Source organism: Bufo bufo, chromosome 2, assembly GCF_905171765.1.
Source record: "Bufo bufo chromosome 2, aBufBuf1.1, whole genome shotgun sequence".
NCBI lineage: Eukaryota > Metazoa > Chordata > Amphibia > Anura > Bufonidae > Bufo > Bufo bufo.
In genome coordinates this window covers 239,482,334-239,503,190 of record NC_053390.1, presented here as the reverse complement: position 1 = coordinate 239,503,190, position 20,857 = coordinate 239,482,334, and the positions used below count along the sequence as shown (strand labels likewise).

General features: G+C 44.0%; 1 protein-coding gene across 1 annotated transcript in view; it reads left to right on the top strand.

Moving 5' to 3' along the window:
- The window catches only part of GALNT9 (polypeptide N-acetylgalactosaminyltransferase 9), an 832,217-nt gene that overhangs the window by 295,001 nt on the left and 516,359 nt on the right, over nt 1-20,857 (top strand). The window contains exon 5 of the mRNA XM_040416273.1: nt 3,625-3,822. Within this exon, the coding sequence (XP_040272207.1) occupies nt 3,625-3,822 (198 nt within the window). The remainder of the gene's footprint in view (nt 1-3,624; nt 3,823-20,857) is intronic.

Sequence of the window (20,857 nt, the reverse complement as noted above, 5' to 3'; positions counted from 1 at the left end):
GATGTGGTGGAACGGGAGCTTCGTGCTCTGGATGTGCATCCCTCAAATCTCCATCAACTGCAAGATGCTATCCTATCAATATGGGCCAACATTTCTAAAGAATGCTATCAGCACCTTGTTGAATCAATGCCACGTAGAATTAAGGCAGTTCTGAAGGCAAAAGGGGGTCCAACACCGTATTAGTATGGTGTTCCTAATAATTCTTTAGGTGAGTGTATATTAGTTTTTTCGAATATTCGTAATATTCTAAAACAAGAATATATAGCAATATAGCGAATATTCAGAAAAAAAAGAATATAGAGCAATTTAGCTAATATAGTGCTATAATCTTCTTTGTCTAATAATTGTAATTTTTTTCTCATCTGAAGATCAGATTGGAAAAAAATTTCAACTATTGAAAAAAAAAGATTATAGCACTATATTAGCTAAATAGCTGTACATTCGTTTTGTTTTGAATATTCGCTTTATTGCTATATATTCTTGTTTTAGAATATTACGAATATTCAAAAAAATTAATATATATTCGATATAGTGCTATGACTCATTGGCCCACAAGCAAGAAGCAGGGAGGAATAATGTTTTTGCTCAGCAATTGAAAAATTTGCGATAAATATTCGCATTAGGCGATCATTACCTTGTTGATTTTTTGAGTAAAAAAAATCGTAGAATATAAGGAATATTCGAATTTGCGAATATTCTCCGAATATTCTACAAAATATTTGCGAAATATCGCGAATTCCAATATGACCCCTGCCGCTCATCACTACTCAATATAAGCAGAAGAAAAGATTAAAAACAGCAAAGTGACATAACTAACTCCAAACACATATGGAACCACTATGGAGATCTAATCCAAATGAATAAGTTGAAATCCCTGTGCCCTAATGCAAACTCTACAATAGGGTCCTCAACATCAAGTTGCATTTATAATTCATGTGTTTTATGACAGAGGGGCGTATGGGATAATGCAACAGGTCCCTGTGCTACCTCTAAAGTCATGCCTGCCTTTTAGCAAATTTCATCATGAACTGTCATCTATCCATGACGCCCAGAGCCCTACTATGAGATCCCACATCATCCAAGCAGATTCCTAATATTGTCTGCACATTACCTGGTTCTCATGAGCACCTAAATATAAATGAATTGAAACAGGTTAGCTATTTCCTATTTCAGATGTATATAGGAATCTTGCTATAATTTGAAATAAAAGTAAAGCATTTAGCATAAATAAATTGCAGTTATAAATACAATGTAAAGCTTACTTCCTATTATCTCTCTAAGGTACGTGTGAAAACCCTCACTTTGTGCTTCATTGTTATATGAATAAACCGATTTTCTGTTACCAAGTTGATTGAAGGTGTTATGTGGCATTTGCCCTCCTGCATTATTTGTTAGTGCTTTAACTTAGGAATTTGTCTTCAACACGTATCATAGTACAAATCTTTTTGTTCATAAAATGAGTTAAAACTAACATAAATTAAATAAATAAAAATCCACTTAAATATGTACTTTGAAAGTTTATGAAAACTTTCTAATTGCAGAACCGTTTTTGAAAGAACGGTGTTTTAAAAAGTTTTCATGCAAGATATGAAATGTAATTGAGAAGAACATTGGGTAGCTGGTAGGATCCCTGATGGTCTACACATATGTCTGTCCATCTGTTTGCTTTGAGGTGAAACATAACTGTTTAATCTTTATTAGCAACATTATTGTGGGATATTTTACTTTTCTAGTGAAGGAAACTATATAAAGAGTGCTTAACCTTCCCATAAATCTTTAGCAATAAACCTTATGAATGTGAGGAATTATATTCTTGACAGATGAGGATTAATTATTTATTTTACCAGGATAGAAACTTGAATATTCTACAACATCTACATAAGAACATGTTAAGTCTAACCAACCAAGAACTGACCATTAGCCTGAAGGTTTACATTTGATATATAAATAAAAAGAACATCCAAGTTCTTTCCATCTGTTTGCTTTGAGGTGAAACATAAGTTTTTCATCTTTATTTGCAACATTATTGTGGGATATTAGATTTTTCTAGTAAAGGAAACCATATAAACAGTGGTTAACATTCCCATTCATCTTTAGCAATAAACCCTATGTATTTGAGGAATTATATTCCTGGCAGATGAGGATATAATAATTTCTTTTTCCAGGGTAGAAACTAGTGACATTTCAAAAAATTCTACAAAAGAATATGATGGATATAACCAACCATGAACTGACTATAAGTCTGAAGGTTTACATTTGATATATAAATAAAAAGAACATACAAGTTCATTTCCAAGTTCATTTCCAAATATCTATTATAGTAAAACAGGCTGAAGCACTATCTGCCTCTCATCCCTCTATGGAACATGAAGTTGTATGTTGCCTGAACGAGCAGGCTGAGAATGAGATAATTACTTACTTTGGATGTCCTAGAAGTGACAGCTTATTACACCCATTAGAGCATGGCTTAATGTTCCGTCAGTCACACTCTGCAGTGCCAGAAATATTTCCTTGAAATATTAATAAGTACTATGAAGTGGATATATAGATGTAATACAAATAATAACAAGGGGAAAGAAGGATCACAAAGAAAAGAAAAAAAAGCTCAGCTTGGTTAACCTCTAGGACTTTTATAGGTAATGCTCTAATTTTCCAAAAATACAATTTAGGACTAGATTTTTTTTTTTTATATATATATAAAGCAAATAACAAAGGTAAAACAGATTTGCCTCATCCCATTTACTGAACTGCTCTATCTGAATGCATCTCACTGAAAGTGGTTCATCAAATGTCCTTATTGCTGCCTACTAATGGAGATTTTTATTGCTAATCCATACCCATTGAGGAGGCACAATGAATCCCTGCATTACAGAGATTTGTCAGTAATGTACACATGCTCTGCTTGCAAAATTTCCAAGGAGCAGCAAGGAGATGTAGCTTTCTTTAGTTTGTGACTGCTGTCTACTTGAGATGAATAAATGCTTATGTCCATTTAAGTACTGTTAAAATTCTACTGAAATTGCAACTATTTTCTATATAATGACTATTTTGAACCCAGCAAATTGCATGATTCAATAGTTTGTGCTTAGTGTTCAGGAAGAAATTGTCCAGTAGTTGAGACTAATATGCAATCAACTGCTACATGTTTAGCAGTCCTCATAAATTCTTAGCCCTGTTGTCTATTGTCAATACATATAAATGTGTCCTTCCTTACTTTTGCTCTTTGTTCAACATATCCCAAGATGTGTGGCACAAGACTGTCAGCTTTGGCCAACTAAGCGGTGCCGCGGGAAAATTGTACAGTACAGTTACAATCAGATTTCCGCACAAATTACAACCGACCATTGGAGTGGAACACTTTGTGATAAACTTATTATAAAGGCATTTCTCATGCTAAGCAGCACTAGGCATGGTAGAATTTTTGTTCATCATGAATTCACAGTATACAATTTTCTTATACTGAATGTGAGCTACTTTCCTTGTAACTTTGTTTCTTCTGCTAGTAGAAAGCGAAAGCATGTTGTAGGTTCCATTAAAAGAAAACGCCCTGATGCAAATAACCACATAGTAAAAACAGGATGATAACTGAGTCATTCTAAAATACCGGTATCTTCTAATATGCAGGGCTGAACCTGTGATCACAAGGATCAAAGAAGACAGAAGAAGAATCCTTTTACCAGCAATTGACAATATCAAATACAACAGCTTTGAGGTGCAGCAATATGCTAACGCTGCACATGGATATAACTGGGGCTTATGGTGCATGTACATTACTCCTCCTCAGGACTGGCTAGAGAAAGGGGATGAGTCTGCTCCAATCAGGTATGCTAAAATTGCTTTTTCTGGCAATGTTCAGCTTCACTGGTAAAGAACAATGAAATCAATTTCCCTTTGTCATGCATTTTATGTTCATTTACTATGTCTCGTCAAGCAAACAATATCCATACATATGCAGTAAATTTTGTTATAAAATCATAACACAGCAAGCAGCAGCAATTACTCATTTAGTGTTGGTTCATCAAAAAAAGAAATCACTGTATTTCATTCAATGACTCAACATGAAAATACAAAGAGGGCCACAACAGATATGAAAAACAATGCACAAACCTTGGGATTATCATCCCAAGTGATATCACAAATAATATAACCCAAGATCGTCAGCTTTTTTTTTTGTTTTGGTACAGAAACTTCCATAGTATGCTTCAATATGACAAATGTACAGAGCCAGCCTTATATTGAATGGTATAGTGTGCGGTATCTTTTAATGACGCCTCCCATACAGTAAACTTTATTGCAGTGTACAAATAACCATATCATAAAATGTCTTACACTGGCATATACAGTATGGTGCCCAAATAACAGTACCTACATTGGTCAAATAACAGTTCCATACAGTTGTCTAACTAACAATGCTATACTGTGCAACCGACACCATACACTGCAACTCTTCTATTATATATAACGCCTAGAAGTAGAAGTGCCACACAGGTAACAAGCATACTCTGTTCAAATATTGCATACAGTGACCAAATAACAGCTTCATGCATACAGTAATCTGATAATAATGTTATACAAAGCTTAAATAATACTGGTATATAATTAAGATTTGTGGTACCAAATTGTAGGGACATCTGGGACAGAGATGTGCACCCTATATCACTGCCTAGGTCTAACACACTGAAGGATGGCCCTGTATGAAATTTTGTTGTAAATCTTATTTCGTTCTTTAAAGTAAACTTTATGAGCCCCAAGTGAGGAGAAATCTTGCACCCGCCTCTCAGCAATATAATTTGGATTGTGTGAGGAGATGGCAGAGACCCCTGTCAAGCAAGCCATGGCAGCAAGAGTATGAAATCTGCCTTGCAGAGGGTCTGCATGCCTCTGACCTCCTATGTTAGAATGATTGTCCTCAAGTGCTGTGCCATGGCCTAAAGTGAAATTGAGTCTCCTCATTTTGTTTCTGTCTCAATGCATTGTTCCTCCTGCTCAACATGCACATGGAGTGAGTAGAGCGAGGGAGGTTAAATAGATACTGAATCTGCTGACTTTCACTTGTCTATGTTCAATACATGCTGCATCTTCATGTCTTTTGTGCCCTGCTTACTCCACAGAGCCTCTCCATGCCTTGCATCTACTCTTCTAGCCCCTCACAGACTCCTGCCCACCTACTTCCTCCCCAGTGACCCCAGTAGCACTTATAATTTTCCAAGCTCCTCATCCCCCACAGTGCTGTGCCACCTAGTGTCTCTCTCTTGCCCCCTGACAGAGCTTCTACCAAATTACTGTCTACACCTAACCCTCAACATTGTACCTACCAAGTGACTTCCCACCCTTGATCCCCTCTCACCCCTACCATGTTCAGTTCTCTCATTCCCCGTTTCCATCTCCCCATAGAGTCCCGCCACTTAGTCTTTCCTCACAGTGCCTCTACAAACTTAGTGTCTCCATTTTTTATATCTTTCAAAGGAACTGTTGCCTGGTTGTTTCTCCCCTTCTCTCATTCCATCCATACTACTTTCTGTTTCCTCTCACCTCTCTCATATATCTCCCCCCTGGTACTCTCTGTTCCTCCATCTTGATTATTCCCCAGTGGACCCCGTTGCTTTGTGTGAATTGTCCTCCACTCTCAAAGCCTTTGCCAATATGTCTCACATTGATCCCCTTCCCCAGGGTCCAGATTAATTGTCTGTATAAGACACAGAAACTTCTGAAGGTAGCCCTGTCTACATTTATTGAGGAATAGACCTCATAAGGTGTCCTGTGATATCTGGCACCAAGATGTTAGCAGCAGATCCTTTAAGTGCTGTAACATGTGAGGTGAGGCCTCCATTTATCAGACTTGCTTTTACAGAACATCTTACAGATGCTTTATTGACATCTGGTGATTTTGAAAGCCGAACTAACTCATTGAACTCTTTGTCAATTTCTTCAAACCATTCCTAAACAATTCCTGTGGAAAGTTACTGCCATTGGGGAGTACTAATGCCAGAAAGGGGTGCAGTTTATTTGCTACAATGTTTAGGTAGGTAGTATATGTTAAAGTAACATCCACATGAATGTGGTCAGAGCATCACACTACCTCTGCTGGTTTGCCTTCTTCCCATAATGCATCCTTTCTCTTCCCCAGACAGGTAACAGACATGCACTTGGCTTTCCTATCATGTAAAAAAAAACTTGATTCATCAGGCACTGACAGTGGTAGACAGGAGTTTGGATGGGAATTCAAAGGTACTCAGAACTGACTGTTCACTTGCAACGTAATCTATCTCACCCCTTGACATGTGTCATTGTAATAGGATAATCAGTGTCATTTACTTCACCTGTTAGTGATTTAAAAGTTATTGGTGTACGCTGGCATATCAACACACCAAGTCTGCAGAGGTAGTGAACAGACCGATGGCCAGCACTAATTTTACATGCCTGAAAAGTTAAAGAAGGCATAGTAGAAAAATATTAAAATTGCTCACAGTGGAAGCACTTTAACTTGTTTATGTTATCTCCCAGTAAAGGATGTATCATACACTGATGCCTAATATGAGCGCAGAGGCATAAATGTCAGAGTTACAGTCCAGATTTGCCCTCAAAGGGAACATTATATTGATTCACTATACAGTTGGTACCTAAACAATACACATTATACTGATTCATTACAAACAGACCAGACATTTCATTTTCATTCTCTATACATAACCAAAGGCCAAGTATTGTTTGGAGACACTACCGGCTGCCTGAACATACTTGGAATTAGCACCTAACAAAGAATCTAGAAATGCATGGAAAAGAAAAGATTTTATTAACCAATTTAATATAAAAGGCAGAACAGGCAGAATTGTGGATTAATAAAGATGCAAAAAATGCATAATACTTGTAAACTATGTTTTGAGTGCTTTTAAAAAAAAAATTGTTATACCACAATTGAATATTTATATTTTTAACCATACAATATTGGCAACAAAGTTCAACGGGAATCAATTTTGAAAAATATTCCTATGTCTAGACATTGCTGGTAAATATTTTTATCATGGGCTGTAAAAGACATGTACTGTCCCTGCCCGTAACAGTTGCTCCAGGTGTCCACTGTAGCATACACCTTGACGCAGAGCATGTATTCCAAAGAGCAGCCTATGCTTTCTACCACATTACAGTACAAAGAAGGGATGGAAAAATAATGCTGGATAGGTATCTTCCAGTGAGGCTAAGTACATGCCATCAGGACAATAGAGGCAGCGGAATCTACTAAATGATAAGGCACTGACTGCACCGCGAGCAACTTAAACAGTTGAGAGCTAATCTTGCACACCAATGGATTGCTGGCCACGTAGAAATATTTCCTGGCCACGCATTCCATTATCAATGGCTGACGACGAAGCTGAAGAGAAAGAAGAGGAATAGACTGAGCATGAGAAGCTGTAACTGATCATGACGATAACAAGGACACTGTACTAGTGTTGATCAAGCACCGTAGTGCTCGGGGGCTCGGGCTGAACACATTGGGATGTTCGGGTGCTCGACCGAGCACCCGAGTATAATGGAAGCCAATGGGAGAACCCGAGCATTAAACCAGGAATCCCCTTCTCTGAAGAGGGGAGTGTGCCTGGTTCATAGGAAAATGTCAGAAATTTAAAGAAACACCACTGAAATGGTTCTGTAACAGCATGGGGTGGATGTCTGGATGTATCTTGGACTCCCAGGTCGCTGCTGGGAACGATGTTGTCCGAATAGTACGCCACTTTTACAGACTGACAATAATACGCACAAAACCGAATAAAAAAATAGATTTTAGAGGAAAAATGGATAGGAAACATTCTTTCCTGTATATTTACTTGTATATAAAGTGCAAATTCTGCAATAAATTACAAGGAAGAGGCACTCCGATACAACCTGTATATCACATAAAGGAGGGCCTTATTCACATTGTGGTACAAGTGTTCATGTAGTGGGACTTCTACACTCATAAAGCCTATGCAGTGAAAGGGCTGCCAAAAATTACAAGGAACCGGCATTCCAAAACACCCTTTGTTACACATCATACACACCCTTGAAAAATTACGATTGATGGCCTGATAGTAACCCACAAAAACATTTGGATCAAGAGCCGCGTGATCTGACCATCTAAAACATTATGGGTGAGGGCCTGCTGCCGCTTTGGTGACTCTAGTTAACTTGGGGCCGATCGCACGTCCCCGTGATGCCGACGATCCATTCGGATGTCTGGCCTATCAACTTTTGATGTTATTGTCAGTGCAAACCATTGTAACTACGGGTAACGGGGAATCAGTGTTTGATTCCGGAGAGGGAGCTTGAGAAACGGCTACGGCTACCACATTCAAGCAAGGCAGCATTCGTGCAAATTACCTATTAGGTATAATTTGATGAGGGCCTGCAGGTGAGCTGACCCAGTAAAAGATTTTAGGTGAGGGCCTGTTGGTGAGCTGACCCTGTAAAAAATTATATGCGAGCGCCTGCTGGTGAGCTGACCATGTAAAACATTATATGCAAGGGCCTGCAGGTGAGCTGACCCTCTAAAAAATTATATGCGAGGGCCTTCAGTTGAGTTGACCCTGTAAAAGATTTGAGGTGCGGGCCTGCAGGTGAGCTGACCATCTAAAAAATTAAATGCGAGGACCTTCAGGTGAGCTGACTCTGTAATAGATTTGAGGCGTGGGCCTGCTGGTGAGCTGACCCAGTAATAGACTGTAGGTGAAGGCCTGCTGGTGAGCTGACCCTCTAAAAAATTATATGCGAGGGCCTGCAGCTAAGCTGACCCTCTAAAGAATGTTATTCGAGGCCCTGCAGCTGAGCTGACCATCTAAAAAATTATATACGAGGGCCTTCAGCTGAGCTGACCCTCTAAAAAACTATATACGAGGTCCTGCAGCTAAGTTGACCCTCTAAAAAATTATATGCGATGGCCTGCAGCTGAGCTGACCTTGGAAAACATTATATTTGAAGGGCATATATGCGAGGGCATTATATGTGACAAATAAGCATGCTGATATGATGGAAGAGGAGGAGGAGTAGGAGGATAAGAAAATAATTCAACCATATACCCTTGTTTGTGGTGGAAGGGGAGCATGAGAATACAGTGTAATCAGCAGATTATAAACAACACATTTAAAGTTCCTTTATATTCAGCCACTTTCCTCTGGTGGAGTCAAGAAGTCATGGTCAATACAGGCCTTGTTCATTTTTATAAGAGTCAACCTGTCAGCATTTTCAGTTGACAGGCAGATATGCTTATCTGTTATAATGCCACCAGCAGCACTAAATACCCGCTCAGACAAAACATTGGCGGCAGGGCAGGCCAGCACCTCTAAAGCGTAGATCGCCAGTTCGTGCCACGTGTCCAGCTTGAATACCCAGTAGTTGTAAGGCACTGAGGGATCATTGAGGACGCTGACACGGTCTGCTATGAAATCCTTCACCATCTTCCAAAACTTTTCTCTCCTTGTTACAATAGGCCGGGCATCAGGGTGAGGGTGCTGGCGGGGTATCAAGAAACTGTCCCAGGCTTTGGAGAGTGTTGGAACTGCTGTGTGTTCCCCTTGTCTACCCTCCTCGGTTGGCCAAGGAACTACGGACTCTGCCGTCAGCGTTATCAGATGGAAATTTTTGGAGCAGTTTTTCAACAAGGATCTTCTGGTATTGCACCATTTTGCTCGTCCTCTCCTTCAGAGAAATGAGAGATGAGAAGTTCTCTTTGTAGAGGGGGTCCAGAAGGGTGAACAACCACTAATCCATGTTGTCTAAAATGCATATAACGCGTGGGTCGCAGGAAAGGCAGCCTAAAATGAAGTCAGCCATGTGTGCCAGAGTAGCAACAGGCAAGACTTCGCTGTCATCATCAGGAGGATCACTCTCAATCTCCTCATCCTCTTCCTTCTCTCCTGCCAACCTACGCTTAACAGATGGAATTAAACCTCTATGGGTACTACCCTCTGTAGCGGAGGCAACCGTCTCCTGTTCCTCATCATCCAATTTGCGCTGAGAAGATGAACTGAGGGTGGTCTGGCTATCACACTATGTAATGTCTTCCTCCATTTCCACCTCTTCCACATGCAAAGCGTCATCCTTAACTGTGAGCAGTGAGCGTTTGAGTAGACACAGAAGAGGGATGGTTACGCTGATAATAGCGCTATCGCCGCTCACCATCTGTGTTGATTCCTCAAAGTTTCTTAAAACCTCACAGAGGTCAGACATCCATGCCCACTCCTCGCCTTGTGAATAGCGGAAGCTGACTAGAAAGGCGACGACCATGTTGCAGCTGGTATTCCACTACTGCCCTCTGCTGCTCACAAAGCCTGACCAAAATGTGGAACGTGGAGTTCCAGTGCGTGCTCACATTGCACAAAAGCCGGTGAGCTGGCAATTTCAAGCGCTGCTGCAGCGTTGACAGACCGGCTAAAGTTGTTGGTGACTTGCGGAAATGTGCACACATGCTGCAAACCTTCACCAGTAGCTCAGGAAAATTGGGATAGGTTTTGAGAAACCACTGAACCACAAGGTTGAAGACGTGGGCAAGGCAAGGGATGTGTCTAAACTTGCTGATCTCAAAAGCCACCACCATGTTATGGCCATTATCGGACACAACCATGCCTGGTTTTTGGTTGAGTGTCGAGAGCCACAGCTCAGTCTGGTCTCTTATCCCCTGCCACAGCTCTGCGGCGGTGTGCTGTTTGTCCCCTAAGCATATCAGCTTTAGCATGGCCCCACTGCAGTGCTACACTTCTTCCAGATACCGACTGATACATGACTGGTGCTGCTCGTAGATAATTCGAAGGTGGAAGTGGAGGAGGAGGCGGAGGAGGAAAAGTGGGGGTTGGAGCCACTAACGTAGATTCTGGCGGAAAAGTTTATCGACGTAGGGCCCGCAATCCTTGGCGTCGGTTACACCTGTGCCATCCCAGGGTACGACTCGCTCCCGATATCCACAACATTCACCCAGTGTGCCCTCAAGGAAATATAGCGTCCCTGGCCGAATGCACTTGTCCATGTGTCCGTGGTTAAGTGGACCTTCCCAGTAACTGCGTTCGTCAGGGCACGTGTGATGTTAAGGGACACATGTTGGTGTATAGCAGGCACGGCGCACCTTGAAAAATAGTGGAGGCTGGGGACATTTCCAGGGCCAGTAATTTGGAAAGCTGCGCATTTAGTGCTATGGCCTGTGGGTGGGTGGCTGGGTATTTTCGCTTGCGTTCAAAGGCCTGTGTTAAGGACATTTGTATGCTGCGCTGGGACACGGAAGTGGATTTGATCGCTGATGGTGATTTTGAAAGTCCAGGTGCAGGGCCTTCGACAGGTGATTGGCCAGCACGTAACATAGGGGAAGAGGAGGCAGTGGTGTGACCCGCAGACACAGATTGTGGACCCAGGCATTCATCCCACTTATTACGGTGCTTGTATGCCATATGGCGGATCATTCTGGTGGTGAGGTTGCTAGTTTTCACGCCCCTGCTCATTTTCGTATGGCACAGGTTGCAAACTACTATTCTTTTGTCGTCTGCACTTTCTTCAAAAAAGCGCCACACTGCAGAACATTTACCCCTTGGCAAGGGAGATTTCTGCAAGGGGGTGCTCCGTGGAACAGTTGTGGGCCTGTTTGGTGTGCCCTGCCTTCTCAATTTTGCCACCCCACTGCCTCTTCCAGCCTGTTGCGGTGCTGCAGATCCCTCCCCCTCTATACTGCGCTCCTCGCTCGGCTTGCCACCTTCCCAGGTTGGGTCAGTGACCTCATCATTCACCACCTCCTCTTCCACTTCCTCACTCTGATCATCCTTTTGATTTGCTGACCTAACCACAACCTCAGTGATTGACAACTGTGTCTCTTACTTTTCATCAACCTCTTGAGACAGTAATTGCAGTTGACTCATTGGCAACTGTGTCTCATCATCATCCAACTAATTAAACTCTAATTGCCATTCACCACCGTCATGTTCTTGTGATTGTGGATGCTCAAGAGGTTGGGAATCAGGGCATAATATCTCATGTCCCTCTTGAAGCGTGCTGTCGAGAGGACCAAATCAAGTAATGGCGCTGAAAAGAGTTCCTCGGAATATCCGAGTGTGGGATCACTTGTTTGGCCACACTGTAAATGGAGGAAGGAGGATCAGGGTGAGGATTGTGTGGACCAGACTCTTGGCTACTGAGACTGGACTTGGTGAAAGAAAGGGTGGTGCTTAACCGACTGGAAGCATTATCTGCTGAAGTCCAACCGACCATATGCTTGCACTGGGCTGACTTCAAGAGTGGTATTGTGTGCCGCCCTGCAAACTGGGACATGAAGCTAGGTATCTTGGATGATTGTTTTTGTTGTGCTCTGGCAGCAGGCACAGTTTCTCTGTGCCCAGGGCCACAGCCTCTGCGTGCACCATCAGCATCACGGCCACTTCCCCGTCCCCTACTGCTCGCCTGCTTCATTTTAAATGTGATATATTCTTGAAAGTATGTCACATGTACAGTAGCGTAGGATTTGGAAGTGTATGCAAAAAAAAATTTCAAGCAGTATTTGTGATTAGGAAACATTATACAGCACAGGTACCACAGGTAATATCACAGTTCGCAGTGTCTACAGAAAAACTGCACTGGATGTCACTGCGGGGCAGATAATTTAACTGTCCGCAGGGGACAACGTCTATGGAAAAACTGCACTGGATGTCACTGATATTTTAGGGATGCACACATTTTAAACCAGAGATGTGGCACGGATAATTTAACTGTCCACCGGCTGACACTGTCTACGAAAAAAACTGCACTGGATGTCATTTATATTTTAGGGATGCGCACATTTTAAAACAGGAGATGTGGAGCGGATAATTTAACTGTCCGCAGGGGACACCATCTACGGAAAAACTGCACTGGATGTCATTGATATTTTAGGGATGTGCACACTTTAAACAGGAGTTGTGACGTGGATAATTTAACTGTCCGCAGCAGCCTATTACACAGTATTTATATAAAATATATATTGCTGCTGTCACACATAAGGACTTTTGGCTCTCTGAAAAGTTTTTTGTATAAAAATCTTCCTATTACACTCTCTTCACTGTCTGTCCCTTCCTATGCACAGCTCTCCCTAACACTTAGCAATTTAGCGCATGTTGCGCTACAAAAATATATTGCTGCTGTCACACACAATAGTCCTTACAAGGACTTTTGGGTCTCTGAAACGTTTTTGTATACTTATAATATTCGATTACACTCCATACACTCTCTGTCCCTTTCTATCCTCAGCTCTTCCTGACTTAGAATGAGCCTAAGCTCAGCTCTCACTGACTACAAATGAGCCGAACATGAGTCATCGAGTGCTATATAGCACCCGATGACGTGTTCCAGCCAGCCAATTACTGTAATGCCAGTAGCCAACATGGCTACTGGCATTAAAGTGAGGGCAGTACTTACCTGCAGGTTTATTGGCTGCTTAGCAGCCGCGAAGCGCACGGAAAGGAGACTCGAGCAATGATCTCGAGCACATGCGGTACTCGGCCGAGTAATACCATGTGCCAAGCATAGTGATGCTCAAGCACAACTGGTATTCGCCCGAGCATGCTCGCTCAACACTACACTGTACTGAACATGGATGAGGCCTGGCTGCTGAAAATTTGATTGGGAGAAGGAGGACATTTTTGTTGTGGTAGCTGGTGGCCACAGTTCCCACAGTAACTAGCGATGCCACTTCATGTGCTGTGATAAAGCCGTGGTACCTACTAGTGTTGAGCGAGCATGCTCGGCCGAACTGCAGTTCGGCTCGAGCATTGCTATGCTCGGCATATGGCGGTACTCGTCCGAGTACCGCATGTGCTCGAGCACTATGCTCGAGTCTCCTCCTCACATGTTTCACGGCTGCTATGCAGCCAATAAATGTGCAGGTAAGTACTGCCCTTACTATAATACCAGTAGCCATGTTGGCTACTGGCATTACAGTGATTGGCTGGCCGGAACACGTCATCGGGTGCTATATAGCACTCAATGACGCATGTTTGGCTCATTTGTAGTCAGGGAGAGCTGCACTTAGGAAGGGACAGCGTGTAGGGAGTGTGATCGCAATCTATTTAGTAGAAAAATGTTTCAAAGACCCAAAAGTCCTTTTAAGGACTATTGTGTGTGGTAGCAGGCTGGCAGTATTTTATAGCTACAGTACCAATTTTTTTTCCCCATCATTTTCAATACTTTTTCTAAAGAGGGTGTCTGCAGTGACTTGTGACATCTATCCAATACCTTCTGTTTGTCAGGGCCAGAGATTGGAAAAATATAAGTGAAATCTATTTTCCTTTTTCCATACTTTTACGTAATTTTCCAGATACTGTGCTTGCTGTGAACTGTGACATCCATGTGACATCTTGTGTGTCAAGCGTGCATATAACATTTAATATGAAGAAGGTGAGCAGTAAGGGACCGTGATGCTGATGGTTCAAGCAGAGGCTGTGGCCCTGGGCGCGTTGAAAATGTGCCTGCTGCAAAAGCACAAGAAAAACAATTATCCACAATACCTAGTTTCATGTCCCAGTTTGCAGGGCGTCACAGGACAAAGCTCTTGAAGTCAGACCAGTGCGACCAAGAGGTCGGTTGGATTGCAGCAGATAATGCTTCCAGTCGGTTAAGCACCACCCTGTCTTCCACCAAGTCCAATCTCAGTAGCCAAGAGTCTGGTCAACAGAATCCTCTCCCTGATCCTCCTTCCGCCCACCATGGAGAGTTTAGCCAAATAATTGATCCCACACTCGGAAATTCTGAGTAGTTCTTTTCATCACTATTTCTTGATTTGGCCCTCTCGCTAAGCACGCTTGAAGAGGGACATGAGATCTTGTGCCCTGATTCCCAACCTCTTGAGCATCCACAGTCAGAAGAACATGACGGTGGGGAATGGCAATTAGTGTTTAATGAGGTGGATAATAATGAGACACAGTTGCCAATGAGTCAACTGCAATTACTGTCTCAAGAGGTTGATGAAAAGTAAGAGACATAGTTGTCAATCACTGAGGTTGTGGTTAGGTCAACAAATCAAGAGGATGATCAGAGTGAGGAAGTGGAAGAGGATGTGGTGGACTATGAGGTCACTGATTCAACCTGGGGAATTTGGAAAGCCGAGCAAGGACAGCAGTACAGAGGGGGAAGGATCTGCAGCACCACAACAGGCTGGAAGAGGCAGTGGGGTGTCAAATGGGAGAAGGTGGGCCACAACAAACAGGCCCGAAAATTTTACAAGGAGCACCCCCTTGCGTAAGTCTCCCTTGCCAAGGGGTAGGTGTTCTGCAGTATAGCACTTTTTTGAGGAAAGTGCGGATGACAAAAGAATAGTAGTTTGCAACCTGTGCCACACCAAAATGAGCTGAGGCATAAATACTAGCAACCTCACCACCACCAGCATGATCCTCCACATGGCATCCAAGCACCGTAATAAGTGAGATAAACGCTTGGGTACACATTCTGTGTCTGCGGGACACACCACTGCCTCCTCTTCCCCTATGGTACGTGCTGGCCAATCACCTGTCGAAGGCGCAGGCGAGGATGCCTCCCGCCCTGCACCTGGACCTTCGCAAGCACCATCAGCAACCACATCAACTTCCCTGTCCCAGCACAGCATCCAAATGTCATAACCCCAGGCATTTGAACGTAAGTGCAAACACCCAGCCACCCACCCACAGGCCATAGCACTAAACTCACACCTTTCAAAATTACTGGCCCTGGAAATGTTGCCATTTAGGCTTGAGAACACTGAGGCCTTCCACAGCCCGATGTCGGCATCCGTCCCGCAGTACTCTGTCCCTAGCCACCACTATTTTTCAAAGTGTGCCGTGCCTGCCTTGCACCAACATGTGTCCCGAAACATCACACATGCCCTGACTAAAACAGTTACTGGGAAGGTCCAATTAGCCACGGACACATGGACAAGTGTATTTGGCCAGGGACGCTACATTTCCCTGACGGCACACTGGGTGAACATTGTGGAGGCCGGGAGAGAATTGTATCCTGGAATGGCACAGTTGCTACAGACGCCGAGGATTGCGGGACCTAATTCCATAAGGGTTTCCGCCAGCACCTAAGTTAGTGGCTCCAACCCCCACTTCTCCTCCTCCACCTCCTCCACTTCCACCTCTGAATTATCCACGTGCAGCACCATTCAGCCATCATCCGGTAGCTGGAAGCAGTGAAGCACTGCAGTGAGGAAGCGTCAACAGGCCGTGCTGAAGCTGATATGCTTAGGGGACAAAGAGCACACCGCCGCAGAGCTGTTGCAGGCGATAAAAGATTAGACTGAGCTGTGGCTCTCGCCTTTCAACCTACAACTAGGCATGGTTGCAGCAGCGCTTTAACTTGCCAGCTCACCGGCTGTTGTGCGACGTGAGCACGCGCTGGAACTCCACGTTCCACATTTTGGCCAGGCTTTGTGAGCAGCAGAGGGCAGTAGTGGAATACCAGCTGCAACATGGTCGTCGCCTTTCCAGTCAGCTTCCGCTAATCAGAAGCGAGAAGTGGGCATGGATATCTGACCTTTGTGAAGTTTTAAGAAACTTTGAGGAATCAACACAGATGGTGAGCGGCGATAACGCTATTATCAACGTAACCATCCCTCTTCTGTGTCTACTCAAACGCTCGCTGCTCACAATTAAGGACGACACTTTGCATGTGGAAGAGGTGGAAATGGGGGAAGAAGACATTACACAGGGTGATAGCCAGACCACCCTCCATCCGTCTTCGCAGCGCGAATTGAAGAGGAGGAGGAGCAGGAAACAGTTTACTGGTTGTTCACCCTTCTCGACCCCGCTACAAAGAGAACTTCTCATCTTTCATTCCTCTGGTGGAGAGGACAAGCAAAACGGTACTATACCAGAAGGTCCTTGTTGAAGAATTGCTCCAATGTTTATAGGGCAGACATCCAAATTGATCGTTGCCGTCACGGGGACGTGAGATCGCCTAGAAGTTATCTAAAGTCAACAAAGCAGCAGCAGGCCCTCACCTACAAGTCCAGTCTCAGTAGCCAAGAGTCTGGTCAACACAATCCTCACCATGATGGCACACTGGGTGAACGTTGTGGAGGCCGGGAGCAAGCTGGCTGCAGGCACCAGACTTGCCCTCCAATAGATCCTCGTTAACGGAAAGGGTACTCATTCCAATAACGGGACCTCTTAAGAGTGCTGTATTGTTATTTATCATCACTACCTCCCCGAGTCAGGAGTGGGTAATTGCAGCGCGCTTGCTGCCTTCCTTAGACGCTTGTGCTTTAATAACTTGACCCACCCTCTCTGGGTGGTTCACAATTAGGAAATAAAAGGGGTAAGGCAACAACAGCCAATCAGATTTCAGCCATTGACCTCCCTTGGATGTGGTAGCCCTTTCTCAGGCTCCCTCTCCGGCATGGAACCCTGATTCCCCGTTACCTGTGATCACCATGGTAGATGCAGAAAAGAACATCGAAAGTTGATAGGGCAGACATCCAAATGGATCGTTGCCATCACGGGGACATGCAATCGCACAGAGGTTATCTAGAGTCACCAATGTGGCAGTAGTCCCTCGCCCCCTAATGTTTTAGATGGTCAGATCAGCAGGCCCTTGCTCTAAATGCTTTTGAGGGTCACCAGCAGGCCATCAATCATAATTTTTCAAGGGTGTGTATGATGCCCTCCTTTATGTGTAACAAAGGGTGTTTTGGAGTGCCGGTTCCTTGTAATTTTTGGCAGCCCTTTCACTTAGTGCATAGAGACGGCCGTCGCTTGTTCACCTGTGTGAAGCTCTTGGAGTCCTGCCCGATGCCGTCCTCCGCGATTGTGGAATAAAGGCATTATTGAAGTACACTGGTGAGTGCCGCCCGATTTCATTTCTTCATATTGTCTGAATTGTGATATCTCATCGTTGGAGGGCTGAGCACCACTGACAGTGTTTGTAAGAGACTGAACGGTGATCGATTCCCATGTGCCGTGGCCTGCAGTGGATTCTGAGTGCCGCTCCTCATCTTATTATTGAGAGTCACTTAGTGCATAGGCTTTATGAGTGTAGGAGTACCACAATGTGAATGAGGTCCTCCATTATGTGATATACAGGTTGTATCGGAGTACCTCTTCCTTGTAATTTTTGACAGCACTTGCACTTTATATACAAGTTAATATACAGGAAATAATGTTTCTTAACAATTTTTCCTCTAAAATTATTTTTATTTTTTCGGTTTAGAGCGTATTATTGTCAGTCTGTAAATTTGGCGTACTACTCCAGACAACATGGTTCCCAGCAGCGACCTGGAAGTCCAAGATGCATCGAGACAACCTCCCCATGCTGTTCCCGAACCATCTCAGTGGTGTTTCCATCAATTTCTAACCTTTTCCTATGAACCAGACACCCTCCTCTCTTCAGAGCAGGGCGTGCCTGGTTTAATGCTCTGGTTCTCCCATTGACTTCCATTATACTCTACCGAGCACCCGAGCATCCAAATGAGTTCGGCCAGAGCACCCGAGCACTTTGGTGCTCGATCAACACTAGTACCTACGTTTGTGTTTGAATGCTCATGGTTTATTTTCAGCCTGCAGATAAAACCTGCCAGACGGGAGATACTCACACACTCTGCACATAGCTAGCTGCAACTGAGCTTAACTCAGATTTGGCACATTTGGAGTCTGCCTCAACAGTATCAGCAGCATCACAAGTTCCCAAACTGACTAGAATAGAAGCAGAATTGGCAGGTTTTTTGGGAGGTTCTACCTCTGCTCTTTATTGCTGCTCCCTCCGCAGTCACCAACATCTCTGTTGTTACCTCCTCCTCAGCACCTCAATCCAGCTCCAAGGTCATTTCCAACACACAATCATTGTCAATGTCATACTTGCCCTCCACATCACTTTCATGAGACTGTGATATGCTATTGTTGGATCCTTGCTTCCCTTCTGATTTCCTGCTCTGTATCGGAAGCCACATGGCTTCCGATGTGTGATACTCTGTGTGATATGACAATGATGTGCTATACACCATGTAATATGACCATGATGTGTGATACACCATGTGAAATGACCTTGATGTGTGATACACTGTGTGAGACAAGATCTGCCCTGGGAACATCTACAGTGCCACCACAGTAGCCCCATTGCTATCCAGTGCCCCCATTGCCATTTACAGTGCCCCCCATGTTCCATCCACAGTGCCCCTATTGCCATTCACAGTGTCCCCATTGCCATCCAGTGCCCCCATTGCCACCCACAATAGTGCCCCCATGTTCCATCCACAGTGCCCTAATGGCTATCCACAATGCCCCCATTGCCATTCACAGTGCCCCTATTGCCATCCAGTGCCCCAAGTCACATTCAGTGCCCCCACATGTGCCACCCATTATGCCTCCACTGCAATCCACAGTGCCCCTATTGCCATCCATAGTGCCCCATTGCCATCCTCAGTGCCGCCCATGTGCCATCCACAGTGCCCCATTGCCATCCAGTGCCCACATTACCATCCAGTGCCCCTATTGCCATCCAAAGTTCCCCCATTGCCATCCAGTGCCCCATTGGCATCCACAGTGCCCCCTTGTACCATCTACAGCACCCCTATTGCCATACACAGTGCTCCCAGTGACATCCAGTACCCTCTTTGCCATCCACAGTAGTGCCCCCAGTGACAACTATTGTCCCCCCATGTGCCATCCACTGTGCCCCTATTGACATCCAGTTCCCCCATTGCCATCCAGTGCCCTATCACCATCCACAGCATAGCTATACTGTCACTCATGCACAGCACTTAGATTGCGCTGTGTATGAGTCAGTACAGGCTTCACAGAAGCCTGTACACTGCAGAGACGGCTGGCAGTCCTTCGCATTTGAACTACCATTCAGTCTAGTAAACATGCATGGGGATAGAAGATAGCCCAGAAAGCTTTCAGGAGGCGGTGACGTTACTAGTGACCAACCGTCTCATGCTGAAGACAGGAAGAGAAAGGAAGAAAAGAAGACAGGATTCCACTGGAAGCCCATAAAACCTGACAGGAGTGGTCACATGACTAGGCTGCACTATGGAAGGTAAGTATGAGACCAACATTCTTCCTTCCACAGGTTAGATTATTGCAGCAAAAATAAGGTTTGCCCAAGGTACCCATTTGAGAAAACCTTACTTTGTATGGGGGCTCTGAAGCAGATGGATGCTCACTGGATCTCTGCTAACAAAGTTGTATTAGCAGGAAAGGCTTCAATTTTCATAGCAGTATCAGAAATAGACCTCCGCTGATTGTTAAAGGGTTGTCTTCTCTGATGGGTCATGATTTCTGCTTTATTTAATGGATAGGCATTGGGGAGAAACATTAGAGAACAATCACTGTGACTATTGCTGGAAGAACACTAGCTGATGGTTGTAGTGTTATGGTCTGGGGATTGTTTTTCTGCCATTCTCTGGGCCCACTCATCCATGTGAATGGTACGCTCAACCGATTTTGGTATGAATCCATCTTTGTAGATCACATTGATCCATACATGCTGATTGTCCTTCCTGGGATGGATCTTCCAACAAGACAATGCGAAATATCAGATGGCTAGAAATTTCCAACTTGGTTGGGAGAGCATGACCAAGACTTCCAAGTACTACCTTGGCCACCTAATTCCCCAGACTTGAACCCAAATGAGCATCTTTGGGACCACTTCAATAATTGTGTTTGCTCTATGGATCCCCCTGCGCATCCTCCAGCAGCTGTGGGATGTACTGCAGTTAGCATGGCTTCAAATACCTGTGACCTCCTACCAGGACCTTTTTGTGTTACTCCTAGCCCGTCTAGCTGCTGTCCATGCTGGACACAGTGGTTACTCTGGATATTAACTGGAGGTCATAATAATGGGACTCGACTGTGTATAAAGGGTAGCTATTTTAGACATATATCTTAGTGAGTCTAGTAATAGGCCC